Source organism: Papilio xuthus, unplaced genomic scaffold, assembly GCF_000836235.2.
Source record: "Papilio xuthus unplaced genomic scaffold, Pxut_1.1 DF825946.1, whole genome shotgun sequence".
NCBI lineage: Eukaryota > Metazoa > Arthropoda > Insecta > Lepidoptera > Papilionidae > Papilio > Papilio xuthus.
This window is the reverse complement of record NW_013532703.1, coordinates 14,297,615-14,315,821: the sequence shown is the minus strand read 5'-3', so window position 1 is coordinate 14,315,821 and position 18,207 is coordinate 14,297,615. Positions and strand designations below refer to the sequence as shown.

General features: G+C 31.6%; 3 protein-coding genes across 8 annotated transcripts in view; 1 reads left to right on the top strand and 2 right to left on the bottom strand.

Moving 5' to 3' along the window:
• kcc (solute carrier family 12 member kcc) overlaps positions 1 to 18,207 on the top strand; it is a 185,846-nt gene that overhangs the window by 55,119 nt on the left and 112,520 nt on the right. The gene's annotated exons all lie outside the window — the stretch shown is intronic.
• On the bottom strand, positions 268 to 3,338 carry LOC106123979 (monocarboxylate transporter 1). Its single transcript, XM_013320412.1, has 7 exons — positions 3,151 to 3,338; positions 2,677 to 2,803; positions 1,639 to 2,040; positions 1,437 to 1,563; positions 1,217 to 1,364; positions 719 to 853; positions 268 to 356 (listed from the first exon to the last, which is right to left on the bottom strand). Exons 1-7 carry the CDS (start codon positions 3,262 to 3,264, stop codon positions 354 to 356), a joined length of 1,056 nt encoding a protein of 351 aa, XP_013175866.1. The 5' UTR covers positions 3,265 to 3,338; the 3' UTR covers positions 268 to 353.
• On the bottom strand, positions 5,206 to 17,091 carry LOC106123977 (monocarboxylate transporter 9). The gene is made up of 8 exons (XM_013320408.1): positions 16,560 to 17,091; positions 10,938 to 11,064; positions 9,622 to 10,044; positions 9,187 to 9,538; positions 8,723 to 8,870; positions 7,507 to 7,651; positions 7,016 to 7,207; positions 5,206 to 6,137 (listed from the first exon to the last, which is right to left on the bottom strand). The coding sequence occupies exons 1-8, from the start codon at positions 16,674 to 16,676 to the stop codon at positions 5,992 to 5,994; spliced, it is 1,650 nt and encodes a 549-aa protein (XP_013175862.1). The 5' UTR covers positions 16,677 to 17,091; the 3' UTR covers positions 5,206 to 5,991.

The following is an 18,207-nucleotide window of genomic DNA, read 5'->3' as shown; positions in this document are numbered from 1 at the left end:
AATGAATGAATGTTTAGATGGATGGATGGATGTTTTTTGAATGTATCTCCGGAACGGCTGCATAGATCTCGCTGAAATTTGATATACATATAGAACACAGTCTGGAAGTACACGACGGAGTCGAGGGCAACAGCTGTCTCCAATAAAATGAATTCTTTCTTTACCAATGAAGGGTGCACAGGCGACGTTCACTATTCCAGCAGCTAACATGCTTAGAGCGTAAGCACCGGGGAAGTCCCCGTGAGGAACATGACTGGCTATCACCAACGGGCTGGCAACGTGCAGCCACGCGCGTAGCACGCCCAATGCACCCGTTACAACCGCGACATAAACGAACTCACGGACCTGCAGCATCACTGAAAAGATAAATTGTAGATAAGAATAGATAGCATTATTTAGAAATTATTCATAAGCAAAAAGTCTTAACTGGTTTCTGACTGAAATACGAGCATCAAGATTAGATTCTACGACCAATATAATAAATTTGGAATCATGTCAACAATATTAATAAGTTTTTTAAAGACTTTAACAGATGTGATATACAGGTTGATGTTCCAGACTTGAATCCTAAATGCCAATGTTCAATTTCTGACAGCTATTATTTAAAAAACACTCCGTAAAAGTGTATCTACTGCAGCAGCTTACGCCTGTTAGTCTTGTGAACCTTTTTAGTTTGATTTGTAAACGATTTATAGTTATTAACACTACCTATCCGTACTATAAGTGTGAAAACCGTAGCTATGTAGTAGAGAACTCTTGTATTAATATTTATAATACTGCTTATAACCGCGAGGATGCAGCGACCGGCCACATCAGCAGCTGCGGTGATAGATATACATGTTGCCACTTGACTCTGGAATATAAAATAAAGAAAAAAAAATCAACTAGTAATCCACAAAATCTTAAAGAGCGTTTTTTTTAACATATTGAGGACCAGTCCTTGAAATTAATCAATCCATTTATCTAGTAAGTCGGTTAATCAAATCGACATCAGAATAATTCAGACGATGTGGATAAAAAACTTTTGGTTGGCAAACTCAAAATTGGCTTCTGTGTTAAGTCTTTGGAGCTGATGAAATAATGGAATCGACGTAGTACCTATACTACTAATAATCTGCATAGTCGGCTTAAGTATTTTGTGTAAATGGTGCACTGTAGGACTGATAATAAATTCTTTCTTACGTCTTATAACTTTTATAATATTAATTTTACTTACCGAAGTGTATTCGTACTGAAACAAAAGCATCGGCAGCAAGATGAAAAATGTCAGATCAGAGAAGCTCACAAAACTCTGTCCCACACAAATGTTGCAGAAAACTGGATCTTTTAACACTTTTATATTGAGTAGTTTCAACAATTCGTGCCTAAAACAATAAAAGTTGTCACTGAGATAACTTTAGCTTGCATATGTAATTTAAAAAAATAATTAAATGTACCTAATTTCTTTTATTTTGCTTTTATCTTCTTCGTCTGTTAAATTCTTCTCATTTAGTTTCAGCACGTTTAGTTTACCATTTTCAACATTCAATAAATCTTCTTGTTCACCATCATTCTTGGCATCTTCTGTTAATTATAAATTATTGATATGAGCTGAGTTAATTACTGTATCAAAAAATCATCAGTAAGAGAAAAAAATACTTGCGGTTCGGAAATTTCTTAATGGCTTAGTCCTCATAACAGCCATGCCTGGTATACCGTGCAACGATATTCCTGATATTATTAACAATGTCCCTCTAAATCCATATTCCGTCATAAATAGTTTAATTAACTGTGGATACCACATTAGAATAAATCCTTGTAGTGCTTTTATTACGCTCATTACTTGCGTTCTTCTCTTGACGTAGTAATAATTTAATGTTGAATAACAAACTGGTACCATCATTCCGAAACCAACTCCTTGTAGAGTTCCAAATGTTAGAGGCAGTTGGTTTGTATTTGTTATTAATATCGTTAATAAAGATCCAATTGAAAATATTAATGCACCCAGTAATCCACCAAATCTTAAAGAGCGTTTTTTTATTATCATATTGAGGAACAATCCTGGAATTAAAATAAGTGAATATCACTAGCCAATTTTTAGTACTGATAGATACAATACCCTTGCTACTAGAAATTAGCTAGAGTCAATAACAAGCACTTGTAAATTTTCCAAATTTCCTTTTAGTTGGTAATTGAGCCATTCATGTGAATCCAGTTTATCGTATTTCAACCAATTGGAGTAGGAACTCAACCCAACTGTCACTTTTTTTTTATTTTTATATATATAAATTTTCCATGTTAATTTAATTTAGAGCGTCGGTAGCTCAGTGGTCAAGCACTTGACTTGCAATCTGCAGGTCCTGGGTTCGAATCCCGCCATGTACCAATGTGTTTTTCGATTTTCAATTTACATATGCACATTTATCCGACGTTCTTACGGTGAAGGAAAACATCGTGATGCAACCTGCACATATCTGAAATTCAAAGATATGTGTGAAGTCAACCAACCCGCACTTGGCCAGCGTGGTTGACTATGGCCTAATCACCCTTAACTTAGGGTAGGCTCCGAGCCCCCCGGTGGGGACTTATAGTGAGCTGATGATGATGATGATAATTTAATTTAATTAACAAATGTGGTTAATATGCATTGATTAACATTTATTTAAATAATTCGATTCAACAATAAATCCTGTTTACCTCCAATAGCCAGCATTATGGCGAACACTCCATGTGCGGTGGTCAATGACTTTGCAGTAGAATTTGTTTCAATAATAAAATCATTGTAAATAAGTCCAAATGAATTCACATGTCCAATTCCTGCAATCTGATAACACAACAATATTTATATATGTTTAAAAAAAGTGTTAAAACATTGCATTCTCATCTGATTTATTATAGCTTTAGCTATATTACTTATACTATATGTTTTTAAAGAAATAAAAAAAGTAATTTTAAATGCAAGAAACAATCTTAGATGAAACTAGCTGTCGCCCGCGATTTCGTCTGCGTGTTTGTCTAAAAAATGAAAATTTACGGGTGGACTACCCTTAACATTTAGGGGGATGAAAAATAGATGTTGGCCGATTCTCAGACCTACTCAATATGCTCACAAAATATCATGGGAATCGGAAAATTGTGACACGAGAATTTTATATATAAGATGATACTTACAAATGTTATGATTGTACCAAAACCAACAATATATCCCCATATATTATTATCAGGTACATCCTCACTATCACTTATTTCGATTTTATTATTTTCAACACGACCACCAGTCACCATAGTGATGTTCCTTACTCGTCTGTTACACAGTTGAACTGTTAACAACGTCCGGATGTACTAGATAAAGCATTGTATACTATAAATGGCACACGTGAGGCGATAACTTTTCTTTGTTCCCTTGTATATTTGCGTTGTACTGCGACTGATAATAAATTACGTCATTTTTACTAGTTCTTGCCCGTGACTTTGTGTTCGTGGAATAATTACATTGAGGTTTAAGTAATTTTTCAAGGTGAGATAGACAGTTTTTGGTTTCAAATAATAGCAAATAAAATTTATAACTTTTTTTCAAAATTAAGATCGCAAAAAAATAACAAAAAAAAATTTTTTTGGGAATTTCCCAAATTTTTTTTTTGTTATTTGGGTTAGTAGCTGTATTGGATATCTTTGCAGTACTCTCCCAACTTTAATTAGTTTTATTAACATTGATTTTTATATTAAAAGATATGATAGATAACAAATTAGATAATTTTATACTTAATTATCATTAGCTACTTTTTATTAAATGTTCGCACATGTTATTTCGGTAATCGTATCATTATATTAATTAAAAAATGTTGTAATGTGTAAAATGTGAAATCTGATAAGACATTAACATATATCTCAGCAAAAATTATAATAATTAAGATTAGATTGTATGCTAGGACACTAAAATAAGATTTAAGACTAATAAACCAAAGAATTTTTTTTTATGTGAATGTTTATGATTTCATAAAGTTGTATGTTCCAAAGAACATATATAATACTATGTAATAGATATATGTTTACACGGAAAAAAATATATTCATCATCAGCTCACTATACGTCCCCACCGAGGGGCTCAGAGCCTACCCTAAGTTAAGGGTGATTAGGCCATAGTTAACCACGCTGGCCAAGTGCGGGTTGGTTGACTTAACTCATATCTTTGAATTCCTTCTCAGATATGTGCAGGTTGCATTACGATGTTTTCCTTCACCGCAAGAACTATGTATGTATGTAAATCGGATATCTAAAAACACGTTGGTGCATGGCGGGATTCGAACCCAGGACCTGCAGATTGCAAGTCAAGTGCTTGACCCCTGAGCCACCGACGCTCTTATATTAATAAAAAAATATATTACTAATTCAATAATTTGCCAACCGTAACGCGCAATTACTTCCAATCTACGTCTGTCTTCTGTGCTGTTGTGGTATTTCATTGGTTGAGCAGTTTATTCGTGCCGCAGACACATGCAGCAAGAAGTGACATCCTTTATCGGTACTTAATTCTTAATTCTACTGTTTTTATTTACTATTAACAGGAGGATCTTTGCCTTAAATGATTTTTATTTATGAGGATTTTTTTTTACTTTATTGTCTTAAAAATTCTCGTGTCACAATTTTCGTTGCCATACTCCTCCGAAACGGCTTGACCGATTCTCATGAAATTTTGTAAGCATATTGAGTAGGTCTGAGAATCGGCCAACATATATTTTCAATCCAGCGCGGACGGAGTCGCGGGCGACAGCTAGTACATTAAAAATAATTAGATTTATTGTTTTTCCCCTATTACTTTTAGTGTATTATCAAAAAAAACAAACCCAAATTAATAGCTTAAAATATTTATTTACAAAACATGTGTGTGAATTTATAGACAATTACAATAAAATTTACAATAAACAAAACTATATATATACAATTAATATTAAATCTAAATGAGTATTTCAAATTAATTCCTTATTTTGTAAATACAAAATGTTTAAGTATTTTTAAACTGATAATATGTTTTTTGATTCTATGATTCCTCGAACATATTACACGATGTCAAAAATTTAATATCTTGAATTTCTCAATAAAGTTTACTTATTTAGCTTAGTAAAGAACTTAATTGTTTTTATCGGAGGGCAAGTCGCTGGCTTTTTTCAGTTAACAAAATATATGCGCCCATTGTAAGTAAATATGGCAGTAATAAATCTTTCATGATTTTTATAATTAACGTCTAACTCCCTAGTCTTAGTGGTCCTTAATTTTCCGCGGATTTACATTATCTTATGCGATTTCGTCGTCTTTTATGTGCTTACTTGGGTACTTCGGTTATATATTTTTTGCTTACAATCAATGTTAATTATTACAACTTGCATCCGAGCACATTTTTATTACTGTTTTAGGGACAGTGATTCTTTTTCCAAATAAAGTTTTAATAATACAACTACGTATATGGCACATCGTCTTCTTCAATTTGATTAAATGATTTTAATATAATATTGGACTATCGCTTATCACGACTGAATATCGCGAGTCTCTTTGATGTAATTTTAAGATAAAGGCGCATTGCTCTACTCCTCGTTCATCCAGCACCGCCATAGAGCGACGCTTATTCACGTGCCATCCGCCTCGCTGCCGTCTTGACAAGAGGACGGTGCACCGTTCACTTGCGACGTGGCGGTCAGCTTGGTGGTGAGCGGACGCCTCGCCGACGCCTCGATGACCGCGCACCGTCAACCCGTGGAAGCGAGATTGACGTTTTGCTAACATCTTTATCCGTGCCTTGGGCGACGTCGAGGTGGCGACGAGTGAATGTCGCGGCGATTACGAGGCGTGGTGGTGTCGGGTGGGCGAGGAATTTATGAGTCGGTGGTAACTCATAATCGATGTTGAAGGTTGTCTTTGTTTAACCTCTTTTCATTATTTATTTTAGCAATATTTTTGATACATTTTATGTTATGTACGAATAGTGAAATTATTCCGAAGTGACTATAATTCTTACATTTAACCTTGAACACATTTTGTATTTTTTTTATGCCTCATATATTTTAATATAGCCTCTATAGTCCACGGAACAACACATAGGACGTTGCACATTGTCAACATGCTAAAAGCTAAAACGTAGTTTCCAGTGTAATCACGAATGAAGCCTGAAAGAAAAAAAATAATGAGAATTCAAAAAAATACACATAAAATAACTTTTAGCTTTTTTAACTGGTTTACTTTAAGTTTCCTACTCCAAACGATCGTACTACTTACTAATATTATAAATGCGAATGTTTGTATGGATGGATAGATATAAGTTTGTTAGAAGGTATCTCCAGAACGTCTGCATGGATCTCGCAGAAATTAGATAAATATGTAGGACATAGCCGGAAAGAACACATAGGTTAAGTTATTTTTAATTCAGCGTGTACGAAGTAGCGGACGACAGCAAGTTATTTGTAAAGCCTTAGATTTTCGTTTTATGGTAAATTATGAATGTTACAAATCATCTCGACTCAAAAGCAAATATCATTACCGCGGCATTAGTCTGTTGGCTTTGAGAAACACGATTATTACATTAAGATTAGCTTTGAATATTAATCAAGAAGTTACTGAGTCGAGTTGTTGTGACACTTTGTGAATCAGTTTTCTTATATAACTTTCTCCGCTCCTAGTATTATTCCATTACGTTGCGAGTGGAACACGCAAAACTTTGTGGGCGGGGTTTTTATAGCACTCATAAATTTTAACCACATTGGTCTATAAAAGCCTAACGGTGAATATTTAATAAAGTAAAAAAAATTCTTAGCATTGTACATCTATATATGTATGCATATTGTATGATACTCGAAGGAAGAATACAAATAGAATCGAGTGACACATCATTCGTCAAAATCGGTTGTCATTTAGACTAAAAAGGTTATATCATCATGTCCTCCACCTACTCTATGTAGAGTCGATGACTATGTAGAGACTAGGTTTTCGTTCTACAAATCCTATTATCTCTGAATAAGTCGGCTAATAATCTGAATCTGAATCTTACCTATCATCGGTCCGATAGTTAAACTAATTCCGCCAGCCAACAGCATGTACAAGCCGTAAGCAGGTGGATATCTTTCTATAGGAACATGTTCCGCCATCACAATTGGCTGGGCTATGTGCAGAAGGGATCTTATGGCTCCTAAAATCCCAGTCAATACTAATAGGGGAATATATGATGTAAATTGTACGAAAACTGAAAAAGAAAAAAAAATGAGAACTTAATATACATCAAAGGCGGCAAATGAAGCTATCAACACGATGCAATAACATAATGCCTTCTTTTATTGAACAGAGGAGGAGATAAACTAAAAAAGGATAACTTTTCCTATAAACCTTTTCCTGTAATTTTTTTCCTATAATCTTATTACTATTCATCTTTTACTTTAAATTTTACCTCTTCCATTTTTACTAGAAATTGATGGGAAGAAAGTTTTTCTAATAAGAAAACGATGAAAAAAACTAATGTTTGAGAAGAAATCATGTTAGACTTACCTATACGAAATATGGCAGTTAGAAGAGCACCCACATAAAACATGTAGCGACTGTTCATTTTGAAGAATTGGCCAGATACACCTAATAATAGTCGCGCGGACATGTCAGTTGCTCCACCGGTGGCGATGATGTTTGCTATCTGTCCCTGATGAAATATTAGATTTAAAATATAAACAGCTGACATTATTTTAAAAGAATTACATTTCAATTTTAGAACTCATAATTTACTCGTAATTAATTACGGTTATTTTTTTTAATATTTATTTTAAACATTTTTGCCCTACTAAAATCTACTTTGCATGTAAATCTTTTCCTTTTTCAACGAATCACAGGTTGTACTTCTATGATGGAAAGTTTTCAGGACGAGTATGTTAAGTAGCCTCTATCAAACGTTGGATTTCGACCAGTTTGACCTAACCGCAGCATATTGACACAACTTTAAATGATTCTCGTAAATTTCTTATTTAGTGGAATAGTTTAACTTGCTATATTTCAAAGAGGCAAAATAGTGTTTGAAAACCTTTCTTTGCAGTGGTTTAATTTGGCTCTTTTCGATAGACAACTACGCCTTTTTTGTTAATAATTCTGTTTTAAGTTTTTTAATGAAGATATTTTTAAAGCATAAAACAAATGACTAGCAAATCAATAGACTTTTAAGTTGATAATAAAGTCATCGTAAATGGCATTGGAATAACATTAATAATAATCACTGGAGTAACCTTGACATTGCATTCAATCTCTAATACTTTGCAGCTAAATTATTCCCATAGAATTATTAAATTTTAATTTATTATCCAATTTATAATAAAATCCTGTTTATTAAGAAATTAATGCCTGACTTATATTTAATAAGTCGAATCAAACATAAATTTAATAAATATTAGCTTTAATATAATTATTTTGACCATATTTGATGATTTCACATCCAACAATATGTAATTTAATATTCAGATTTTCTTGCATCTAAGATTCCAATTTAATAAAAAAAAACATATAAAAACTCATTCTTTAAGATTGATATGCGCTTCTTTTGCAGAAAAAAGAATTGATAATAAATAATGCGTTTAGTGACAATTATCCTGAAGATAAATAGTTTCCTGATTGGTCAACTATTCATAATAACATAATAAACAAAAGTGAAATATAATCAAGTTTTTTTAAGTATTTTTACTTCATATTACTATGCTAAGTATTATAAATTAAATTTAATTCTTACCCTATCAAGGTGATTTTTATCCAGAAATAAGGGCTCCAGCGTGAAGAAAGTCAGATCAGAAAAGAATGTCAAAGACATCCCAATGATGATATTATCATACACCAAATCCTTCAGAAGTGTTAAATCCAAGAAGTCTGCTACAGTTTGCCTGCGAAAAAAAGCGATAATTAAAAAAAAACATACGTATAAATTAAAAAATAGAGTAAGCCCAATCGTAGTCATTTTTCTCAGAATTTCCTGATTTGACAAAAATCTTTAGGACGTTTGACATGGTTGGTACAATTTTTCTGTTTGTCTTTTCCTCTGTCTAATAATGGTAGGGCAATTGCAATTTTTATCATTGTTAAACTATAGGCAGCGGCTTACATCAGGCTTCATCTAACATCATGACCTGCTTACTTATCGTTATAAAAAAAGTATAACATTCTACAGCATTAATTAAAAGAGTTTAAAATACTTCTTACCATTTTCCTTCTTTGTTTTTAATTATTGGCATTGGTTCAGCTGCAATACCACCAAAGTTACCTAAACTGGATACAGATGCCGCTTTGTATAGATTTTCTAAATAAACATTATCGTTGGAATTAAATTTACTATCCGTTCTTGGGTCATCAGGAATTAAAACTACGGGTATACTTAGTCTTCTAGAGTCAACTAATTTCGGTACTAGTAATAATTCTGATCGATCTTTTTGTTTATCTGTATTAGCTATTAATAAATTTTCAACTGACTTCGCTTCATCTGTTTTATTATGTTTAATTTTTGGAAAATTAAATTTATTTTCTTCAGTAGCTGTAGCAGGCGTGGGCGGGATTACTGGAAATTAAATTACCATTTTTTTACATCATTATACTAAATGTGATATTAAAATAAAATATAAGATATTATATTAAACTTACGAACAATCTTTTCACAAGATTTTATCTGTTTGATCATATGCCATTTCACTGGATGCATTACTAACGCTCCAAATATACTGTGCGCAGATATCGCACACAAAATAGCCAATGTCCCTCTAAAGCCGTACTCTGTTATTGTAAATTTTATAAACAATGGATAAACCATAGTTATAAGTCCTATTGAAGCTTTACATAAACTTAGGTATAGTACTTTTTTTCTTGTAAAATAGCTGTTGAAACTCGTATATGATATTGGTATAAGTAAACCCATTCCGAGTCCTTGTAGGAATCCATTTGTTACTATCAATTGTGTTGTTGATGTAACAAATATAGCTAAAAATGACGCTAAAGTATAAATACTGGCTCCTATCAGACCAACTTGCCTTAAAGATAGTTTCTTCAGAGCTATGTTTGCTGAAAAACCTGAAAGAAGAAAATAACTTTAAGAATTGTCAGAGTATAATTCAGTCAAACTAAAAGATGCACGAAGTCTCATCGCGTAATCTTTTTAACACAAAGAATTGACAATAACTTTACTACGTCTTAATGATTTAGTTTTCCATTTATTGTCTACAATTTACATTTTAACTCTCTTTATTTAGTCTTTGAAATGTTAATAGTACACTTTCTTCAAAACAATACACATCTCGTGCAATTTTACTGCGACGTAGTTTATTTTTTAGCTAAATATATTTTACAATATTTGTAGTAGATAAGATTCTGCTTTTATAGCAAAAAAATCTTTAAAAATTCTCATAAAATGAAGTACATTTTCAACTTATCTACCACATTGTACTTGAAAATCTACTTCATTTAAGTTAACAACTATCGCAAACTTATTATCTTACTCGTTATAACTTTGAACTGCAAAACTAACATAGATTTTCCATTCCAGATCCATTACTACTCAGCATTTCATACCGGATCCATTATTACGATTGCCAATGTTATCTAAAAGCTTAAGAATCGACGTAGTTTTAAAATAGCTTTTGTTTGATGCAAAAAAAAATATGCGAATGCCTATTTTATTTTAAACATTAGCTGTCGCACGTGACTCCGTGCGCGGTATTAAAAAAACTTTATTAATTTCGAATGTATACACAGCTATAAAAGCTAGCTTAAGATCATTCCTATCGTCCCAACTCTACCTCTCTACTTGTACATAAATTGTTAATAAGATGTTAGAAAAGGATTTTCCAAACCGTATTGGGTCAATATGTACACGGCCTAGTCAGTGACTATCTAAGGTAAGCAAATGAACCCTCGGTGAACACATAAATAAGCTGTCGACACGTTAATAAAAAATTTTTGATTACCTGCTAACGCTACTGTGACTTGGAACACTCCATAAACGACGGTAACAGCCCCTGTACCCGCCCCCAGTTCATCCAAAAAGTCATTATAAATGAAACCAAACACAGGCTGATGGGCAGTACCCGCTATCTAAGAAAAAAATAAAAACAGTTATAATAAATCTTAGCTTAGCTGTAGCTTACGGAATTATATTTTTAACGTCTTTCCGCACATAGAACAAAATATGCAATAGAAGCAAATCTCAGAACGTTTGCGTGCTAAGCAACTCTTTCATCATTTATTTCTTCCTTGTAATAAAGAGGAATTAAAAATTTATGATTTGTAATCCGAACCGTAACAATGACAATACCATTCAATTCTAATTTCTGAATGTTTTATGGAAATAAATCAAGGCTCCCCCTGTAGTATGTTGCATCAGATATTACAGGAAAATAAAATTTAATTAAAGATAACAATACGTTTTGCGATATGCGAAAGATCACAAGTAAGTCAAACTAATTGGAATTATAAAAAAAGCATTAAAAATACCTCTTATTAATCTTTTTAACTTCGAATTTTGTTACATATTACTAGAGATGCCCGTACTTTCTTTCAACCTTATTACCAATTACAATCGTGGTCAAGCGTCATATGAAAAAAATGTAGCGCCTAACATTATTATAACAGCATATAAACTTAAAGTAAAGTATGCATTATTATTTAATAAAGTAACTTCTGTCAAACAAAAAATTGAAATATTTATCAAATTAAAGATCGTTTTTCAAGCTATTTATAATATTTTAATAATTTATATATTATTATTGTCTGGTCAATGGAAGCTCTCCTAAAATATTTACATAATTTATTATATTATACACCAATAACTGTTGAATAGAAATAGCGTATTATATACTTTGCTTTTATTTTTATTATAAAGCCAGCTACACATCTCTCAACGGTACAGAATTAACTGAACAATCGGACTATACAGTTAAAACGTTTAGAAAAAGCTGAGACACTTTCTTCTGTCAGTTAAAATTCGGTGTCAGCATTTCTAAAGATTGTAATTTAAAAAAAAGTGTGTGTAGCCGGCTTAAGAATTCCTGTAATGACAAACTAAAAAAGCAAACTATTATAACAATATGTATAATCATTTTAAAAAAAAACTTGACAGATGTTTAAGTCGTAAATTATTATAGATGACTTTATTACAAAGAGGTTTTAATAATAAATATTGAATATTAATGTTACACATATAGAATAATCGATGTAGTTTTAAGGAAAGTTTCCATATCAAAATATTAGTTTAATTCCGGGTTAATGTAATTAAATGTTGGTTTTATTCGTAACTTAAATAGGTAAAAATTGTAAACAAGTTTTTATAAGTATAAACATATGATAATTGACGTGTAAGGTTACAAATAATCGTAATAAAGGCCCTGACATCGTTTAATTGAATAGGCTTAATATTAAATTTGTTCAGAGCTTTTAGTTTTGGAATAATTATCTTACTAATTGTTGATAATACAGTCGTGTGCAGCTTTTTAATTACTCGATATTTTTGTGTTTGTAATTGAATTTCGACTGTTTATTTGTTATTTTACTCAAATAAAATTAAGCTAAGAGACCCGATATCTTATCGACATTTTAAATGCGATTGTCTGAATGGACGTTTTTGAAGGTATCTCAAGAACGGCTGAACGGATAGCGACCAAATTTGGTATAAATATAGAACAAAGTCTGGAAAAACACATATGCCACTAATAAGCTAATAGCTGGGTTTATGTAAGTTATTTTAGGTACATGAAGACTATGAAATAAATTTAAATATTGTATTGATGTTACTCAAATAGAAATTAAGGACAAGAAAACATGAATATCATTCGTTCAATTGTAATGTTAAATTGTTTACGAAACTAAAACCTGTAGAGTTCATCGTGTGAGCGTCCGTACGCAAAGGATATAATCTAAATTGATGAATTAAAAATCCTTGTATTTTGTCATCGTCCTTATTTTATACAAGTTATAGCCCACGAAACCGTCCGCGCGGAATTAACAAAAACTTACTAAGTAGCCTATGTTTTCTTCTAGATTATGTTCTCTACCTATGGCAAAATTCACTGAGATCCGTTAAGCCGTTCTGGAGATGCCTTCTAAGAAACATATCGATCCATCTAAATATTTGCATTTATAATATTAGTAAGATTTGTAATATAATTGATTCCTAACACGTGTCAAGAGTTTTCCTTAACACTGGTATTTATTTATTGGAAATCAATTGCAATTATAAATTCACAAGTTAAACAATAAAAGTGATGCAATCTTTGTTACAAATAAAAATTGTTACATCAAACCTAACCTAATGTTTCAAGTCGTAAAAACGCACACAAGAACACATTACACAGGCACATTAGAATTTGACCGGCCAGAGATTTTAGAAACGAATACAATTTTATTACTAAAGAGGACAAATCCTAAAGTTACTCTACTCTTAGGAACAGCTTTATGTATTTTTCTTCCCTAAAACTCCTCCGTAGCCATTGTAGTGTGAAAGGTGAACGTACTGTGGGCCTAGCACGAATATTTGTGACAATCGCCATCGTATCGTACTCGAAAAAAAATATATTAAAATTTGTGCAGCGCCTCTATTGGGAGTAAAGTGCACCGAAAATCTTATATTTCATTTTGACATAATTGACGATGACGATACGAAGACGACTGTCACACGTATTCGTGCTAGGCCCCCTGTTGTATAAACGGATACCAAACCGCTTGTTAATTTTCTAATCGGTCACAACATATCAAACATGCCGAATAACTATCCATATTTGTTAATACAAGGCAATCAATGCTTGGTTATCATTATTAAAATGTTATATAAAAAGCAAAATGTCTTATCGAAGCAAAATTAAGTAGGCATATGCTTCTAATGTAATTGCTTACATGACTAAATTCACACGTACTTATGAATAAGTACATTAGGTCTGCGTGAAATTTGAACATCAGCATAATACTTTTGCGTCATTGATTAATTATTATTATTCCTAATTTACAGCTTTCAATATATTACGAATGTATTAACTTTATCCCTCTTTGAATTTTCAACTCTGGATTCGGTAATTTTGAATCTAAATGATACCAGTATTAATAAAAAAAAAATAAGTTAGTATCCTATGTGTTCTTTCAGACTATGCTCTACATCTATAACCAATTTCAAATCCCTTTAGCCGGTCTAAAAACTTTCGCATTGAATAAAATTAGTAAGATTTTATAATCAAATTAATTATGTTTAAGTAAAATTATCGGTCGGTTTATATGCACAGAAAAAAATCGTAAACAGCGAACTATGAAATTATCTTATTTAGTGTATTTACAGATAAATACAAAGTTGGCGTAGCAACGCATTAATGTACTTACATCCTTGTTTCTATAATTTATTAAGTTGCAAAACGTTTTGTCTTGAAGTTTATCTCGTGACCTGTCGTAAAACATTTTATAGCTTGGTCTCATTGACTTCTCATTAAACTATAATACTTATCTTTGTGTAAGGATTATTATCAGTACTGATTACGTTGAGTTTCACCACAGAAGTCTATAGCATTGACAATTGTATTAATATTGCCATCCCTTGCTTTCCCTTTGATAAGATAGAGATGTAATATAAAAGTGTCAATTTTGTCAAAAAATTTCTGACCTCTATACATAGAGTGGCTATGAAACGTGGTGTTTTGTGCCTATTTGATTTACGCCATTTTGGAGCTGACGGTGGCGGTTGTTAAGATTTGAACTAATGGTAGAAATAGAATTTAGTATCACGAATATTACCCGCTTCTTTTAAGTTGAAACGGGGCAACAACTGTAATTTTCAATCAATGCCTTATCCAGTTACAGAGATCAATATGAAAACTGCAGTTGGATCGTATAAATATTATCAACAGACGTCATTTATATCATCTTCGATTCAGTAAGTTCACTTTAGTGCATTTGCACTTAAATCTATAAACCGGTTTTAACTGGTTTGATTTATAACCCAAGATATGGAGAAACAATTTGTCGTGTATTTACGATCTTTTCTAATTAGTTTAATATTACGAAAATAATAAAGTGAATATTCATTAAGGCAAATATTTGATTCGAATGGTCCATATTACCTTGTTTAACACAGTGGAACTGAAATAAAATGTAAATTATGTACCGGTCACAATCGACAAAGGCTTTTAAGTTTTGCTTGAATCAGACGAAAAATAACTGGCTAAATTAGAAAACACTGGCAATATTGGACACAATATTCAGCGTATAAAAAGATAACATAATAATAATGTAATTTAACATGTAATGTACTTATATTCTTTTTGGCGTTTGTTTTTTCTTTTTAAATTACTTTATGGTTAAGTAGTAATATTTTTAAACTCGTGTATTTTATATTTATTTTATGTTGTTCTACTAAAAATACTTTTACATTTTGATTTTTGAGCGGTCACCCGCGATTTCATCATCGCAGAGCGGTTTATAATATGCTCGCATACATCAACTACCTTCCAGTCAAAGTCCCGTAAAAACAGCCTAGCGGAAATTACCCAGAACAAACGGGACTTGCAGACAGACATACAGACAAAAAAAATTACATCATAAGCGCAAGTACATTATGTTCGCGAAATTTGCTTTTTTATATTACATACTGACATTTCAATAACATTAATTGTATAGATAGATATGTATATGTGTAATTGGTTCAGACAGGTAATCGACCGGACTACATGTAGTAGGAATTGCTTAAGTAAATCTGATAACAGTTAACGTAGGATTCCACTGCCGCAGCTCTTGTGTAAAATCATATTATAATCTACATTATCTTTAAAAAAATAACCTAAGCAATAAACAGAATATGCTTTAATACATGTTACGATAGTGGAAACTCACACTTGTAATTAAAGTTAGACATTCATATAGTGATTTTAAAAATGCTTTAAGGATCAATTTAAGGATCATTATATCGTCCACATTAAACTGGGTATACTCTTTACGTTTGATTGGGCTCTAAATAAAAAAGCAATGGTGGGTAAAAAACCTTATGCCCGAACATTATAATAAAACAATCTTAAAACTTTTTGTTTTTTTTTTAAATGTCAATTCCTTTAACATACGAGTACTGACTCGGTAAAATAAAAAAAAACTTCGTAAAATTTATTATGGAGTATTTTTGTTAATTTTCTTTATTTTACAAACGATTTATGAACAAAAACCCTAATATTTTGTACTGCGGTATGTAAATTTGTTTTATTTTTCAATTACCCAATGGTCCAAAAGTTATTAATTTTTAGTCCAAGGTTCAATTCAAACAACCAATGATTTTCTTGCGCAAATAATTTGAAAAAAAAAACACACACACACACTTATACGTTGTATATAATATACGTTTGCACAAGAAACAAATATTAACAAAATGAAAATATGTAATAAATAAAATCACGTATTCAAAGTCAGAGACATATCTTAAAAAATACTATTTTTACGACTATCTTTTATTTACCATTGATGCTAAAAAAATATATTTAATAAATATTGTGAAATTCTGAGTAATTATGCTAATAAAAGTACTAAGAAAAATATTAACTTTATCACAAAAAGAAAATATTAATACTTACAAATATAACAGACAATCCGACGCACACCAAATACCCCCAACCCCCTTCAGGGGGGACCATTTCATAATTCTTATCATCACACTCACTGCCTCTATAGTTCCCTCCATTAACACCCATGTTACAGTTCACTTTCCTCCGCCGAATTCAGCGAATGTGAATACGATCGAAAAACAACAACGTTTTATAAGACAACTGCAGGTGGTCTCATTGATAAATCTGCAATAAATAAGCGCTTCCACTGTTTGCTTACAGCTTTAATATCTAACACTATTAAGCTACGATACGTGCACTAACATATCGCAAACAGAGCCCTCGGAATTTCCACAACACAAATTAATAAACAACAGATACTGTGATTCAACGCGACAACAAGCGCCGATGTCTATTAAGGTACTACTAACGGTCTTCGAAGTTTAAAAAAAAGAGAAAAAAAAGAATTATTATTTCAAGCGTTCCGTATATATTTTTTAACCAGTTTACTGTTCTCTGTTTCTTTCTCTTTCGCTCGCGCGGACATGTGTTGACTGGACGAATGCAGATGATCTACTTAATCTTTGTCAATCGCGACACTATATTTTTACCTAATAATCAAAACTAGATTTAAACAGCATTCTTCAATTTGAAGATAACTATTTAAATTACGTTTGTTTTTAGTATAATTTAATTGGACATTAATTGTATAAATTAACTAACTGTCGCTGCAGCTGTTTCCGCGCACGAGTGGGTCAGAAGAAAAACTTAATTAGTAACATATGTCTTCCAGGCTATGTCCTACGCCTATGCCAAATTTCTGCGAGATCTGTACAGCCGTTCTGGAGATACCTTCTAATATCTGTCTTAATATTCGCGTTTATAATACTAATAATTAAGATACGTCTTCAAATTATAAATAATTTATATTTTTAAAACTCTTCTTATGTGTTACCATAGTCACAAATAAATAAATATTTGCACAAGTTTAAATAATATTTTCATTAATAAGTTTACGTTATTATTATCTTTGTAGTTATTTATTTGCACAAGGAGTATATCAAATAATAGTATGTTATTAATATTTACATATAACTTACGTTAGATAATATTCTGTTAGATGCATAAATTTTCCTTGGGAATTCCGTAATTTCATGGAACAGGTAGATTATCATTTCAAATTTATTTATACAATGTCTGTTTTAGTTTTTTTTTTTAACTCTGTATTTGTTTCCACACGTACGAAGTTGCGGCTAGTAATATAAATATAAATTCAAAGGTCCGTAGGGAGTTCGTTCACATCATGGTGTTATGATTTTATGGGATTATAAAGAGCCCTGGTAAGATTACATTAAAAGGAATGTACCAATTTTATGTGATTATTTTATCTAAATGGTATTAGGTAGTTATTTCAACCAGTTCTTAAGACTTGAGGGAAAATTATCGTGGAATATAAAAATGTATGTAAATATATAGAGGTTTTTTTTATTCTATTTGAATTTATTATCACTTTATTTGATTACTACCTAATAGTATTACGTTGACAAATATGATAACCAGTTGAAATTTCATTTGCTCAACTATTTATATTAAAAAAGCTTAAAGTTAAATTTGAACTAGTTTAGTTCAGGGGAATAAAAGTGTGTTAAAATTAGATGTATCGACTTATCATCGCTAT

What these genes read in the sequence shown, in the direction of transcription:
- LOC106123979 (XM_013320412.1), bottom strand. Translation starts at nt 3,264, where the DNA reads ATGGTGACTGGTGGTCGTGTTGAAAATAATAAAATCGAAATAAGTGAT. An exon ending in TTGGTACAATCATAACATTT is followed by an intron (nt 2,804 to 3,150) that starts GTAAGTATCATC and finishes TTGTGTTATCAG; the next exon opens with ATTGCAGGAATTGGACATGT. An exon ending in TTCAGTACGAATACACTTCG is followed by an intron (nt 854 to 1,216) that starts GTAAGTAAAATT and finishes TTTATATTCCAG; the next exon opens with AGTCAAGTGGCAACATGTAT.
- LOC106123977 (XM_013320408.1), bottom strand. Translation starts at nt 16,676, where the DNA reads ATGGGTGTTAATGGAGGGAACTATAGAGGCAGTGAGTGTGATGATAAG. An exon ending in AACTGCCATATTTCGTATAG is followed by an intron (nt 7,208 to 7,506) that starts GTAAGTCTAACA and finishes TTTCTTTTTCAG; the next exon opens with TTTTCGTACAATTTACATCA. An exon ending in AACTATCGGACCGATGATAG is followed by an intron (nt 6,138 to 7,015) that starts GTAAGATTCAGA and finishes TTTTTCTTTCAG; the next exon opens with GCTTCATTCGTGATTACACT.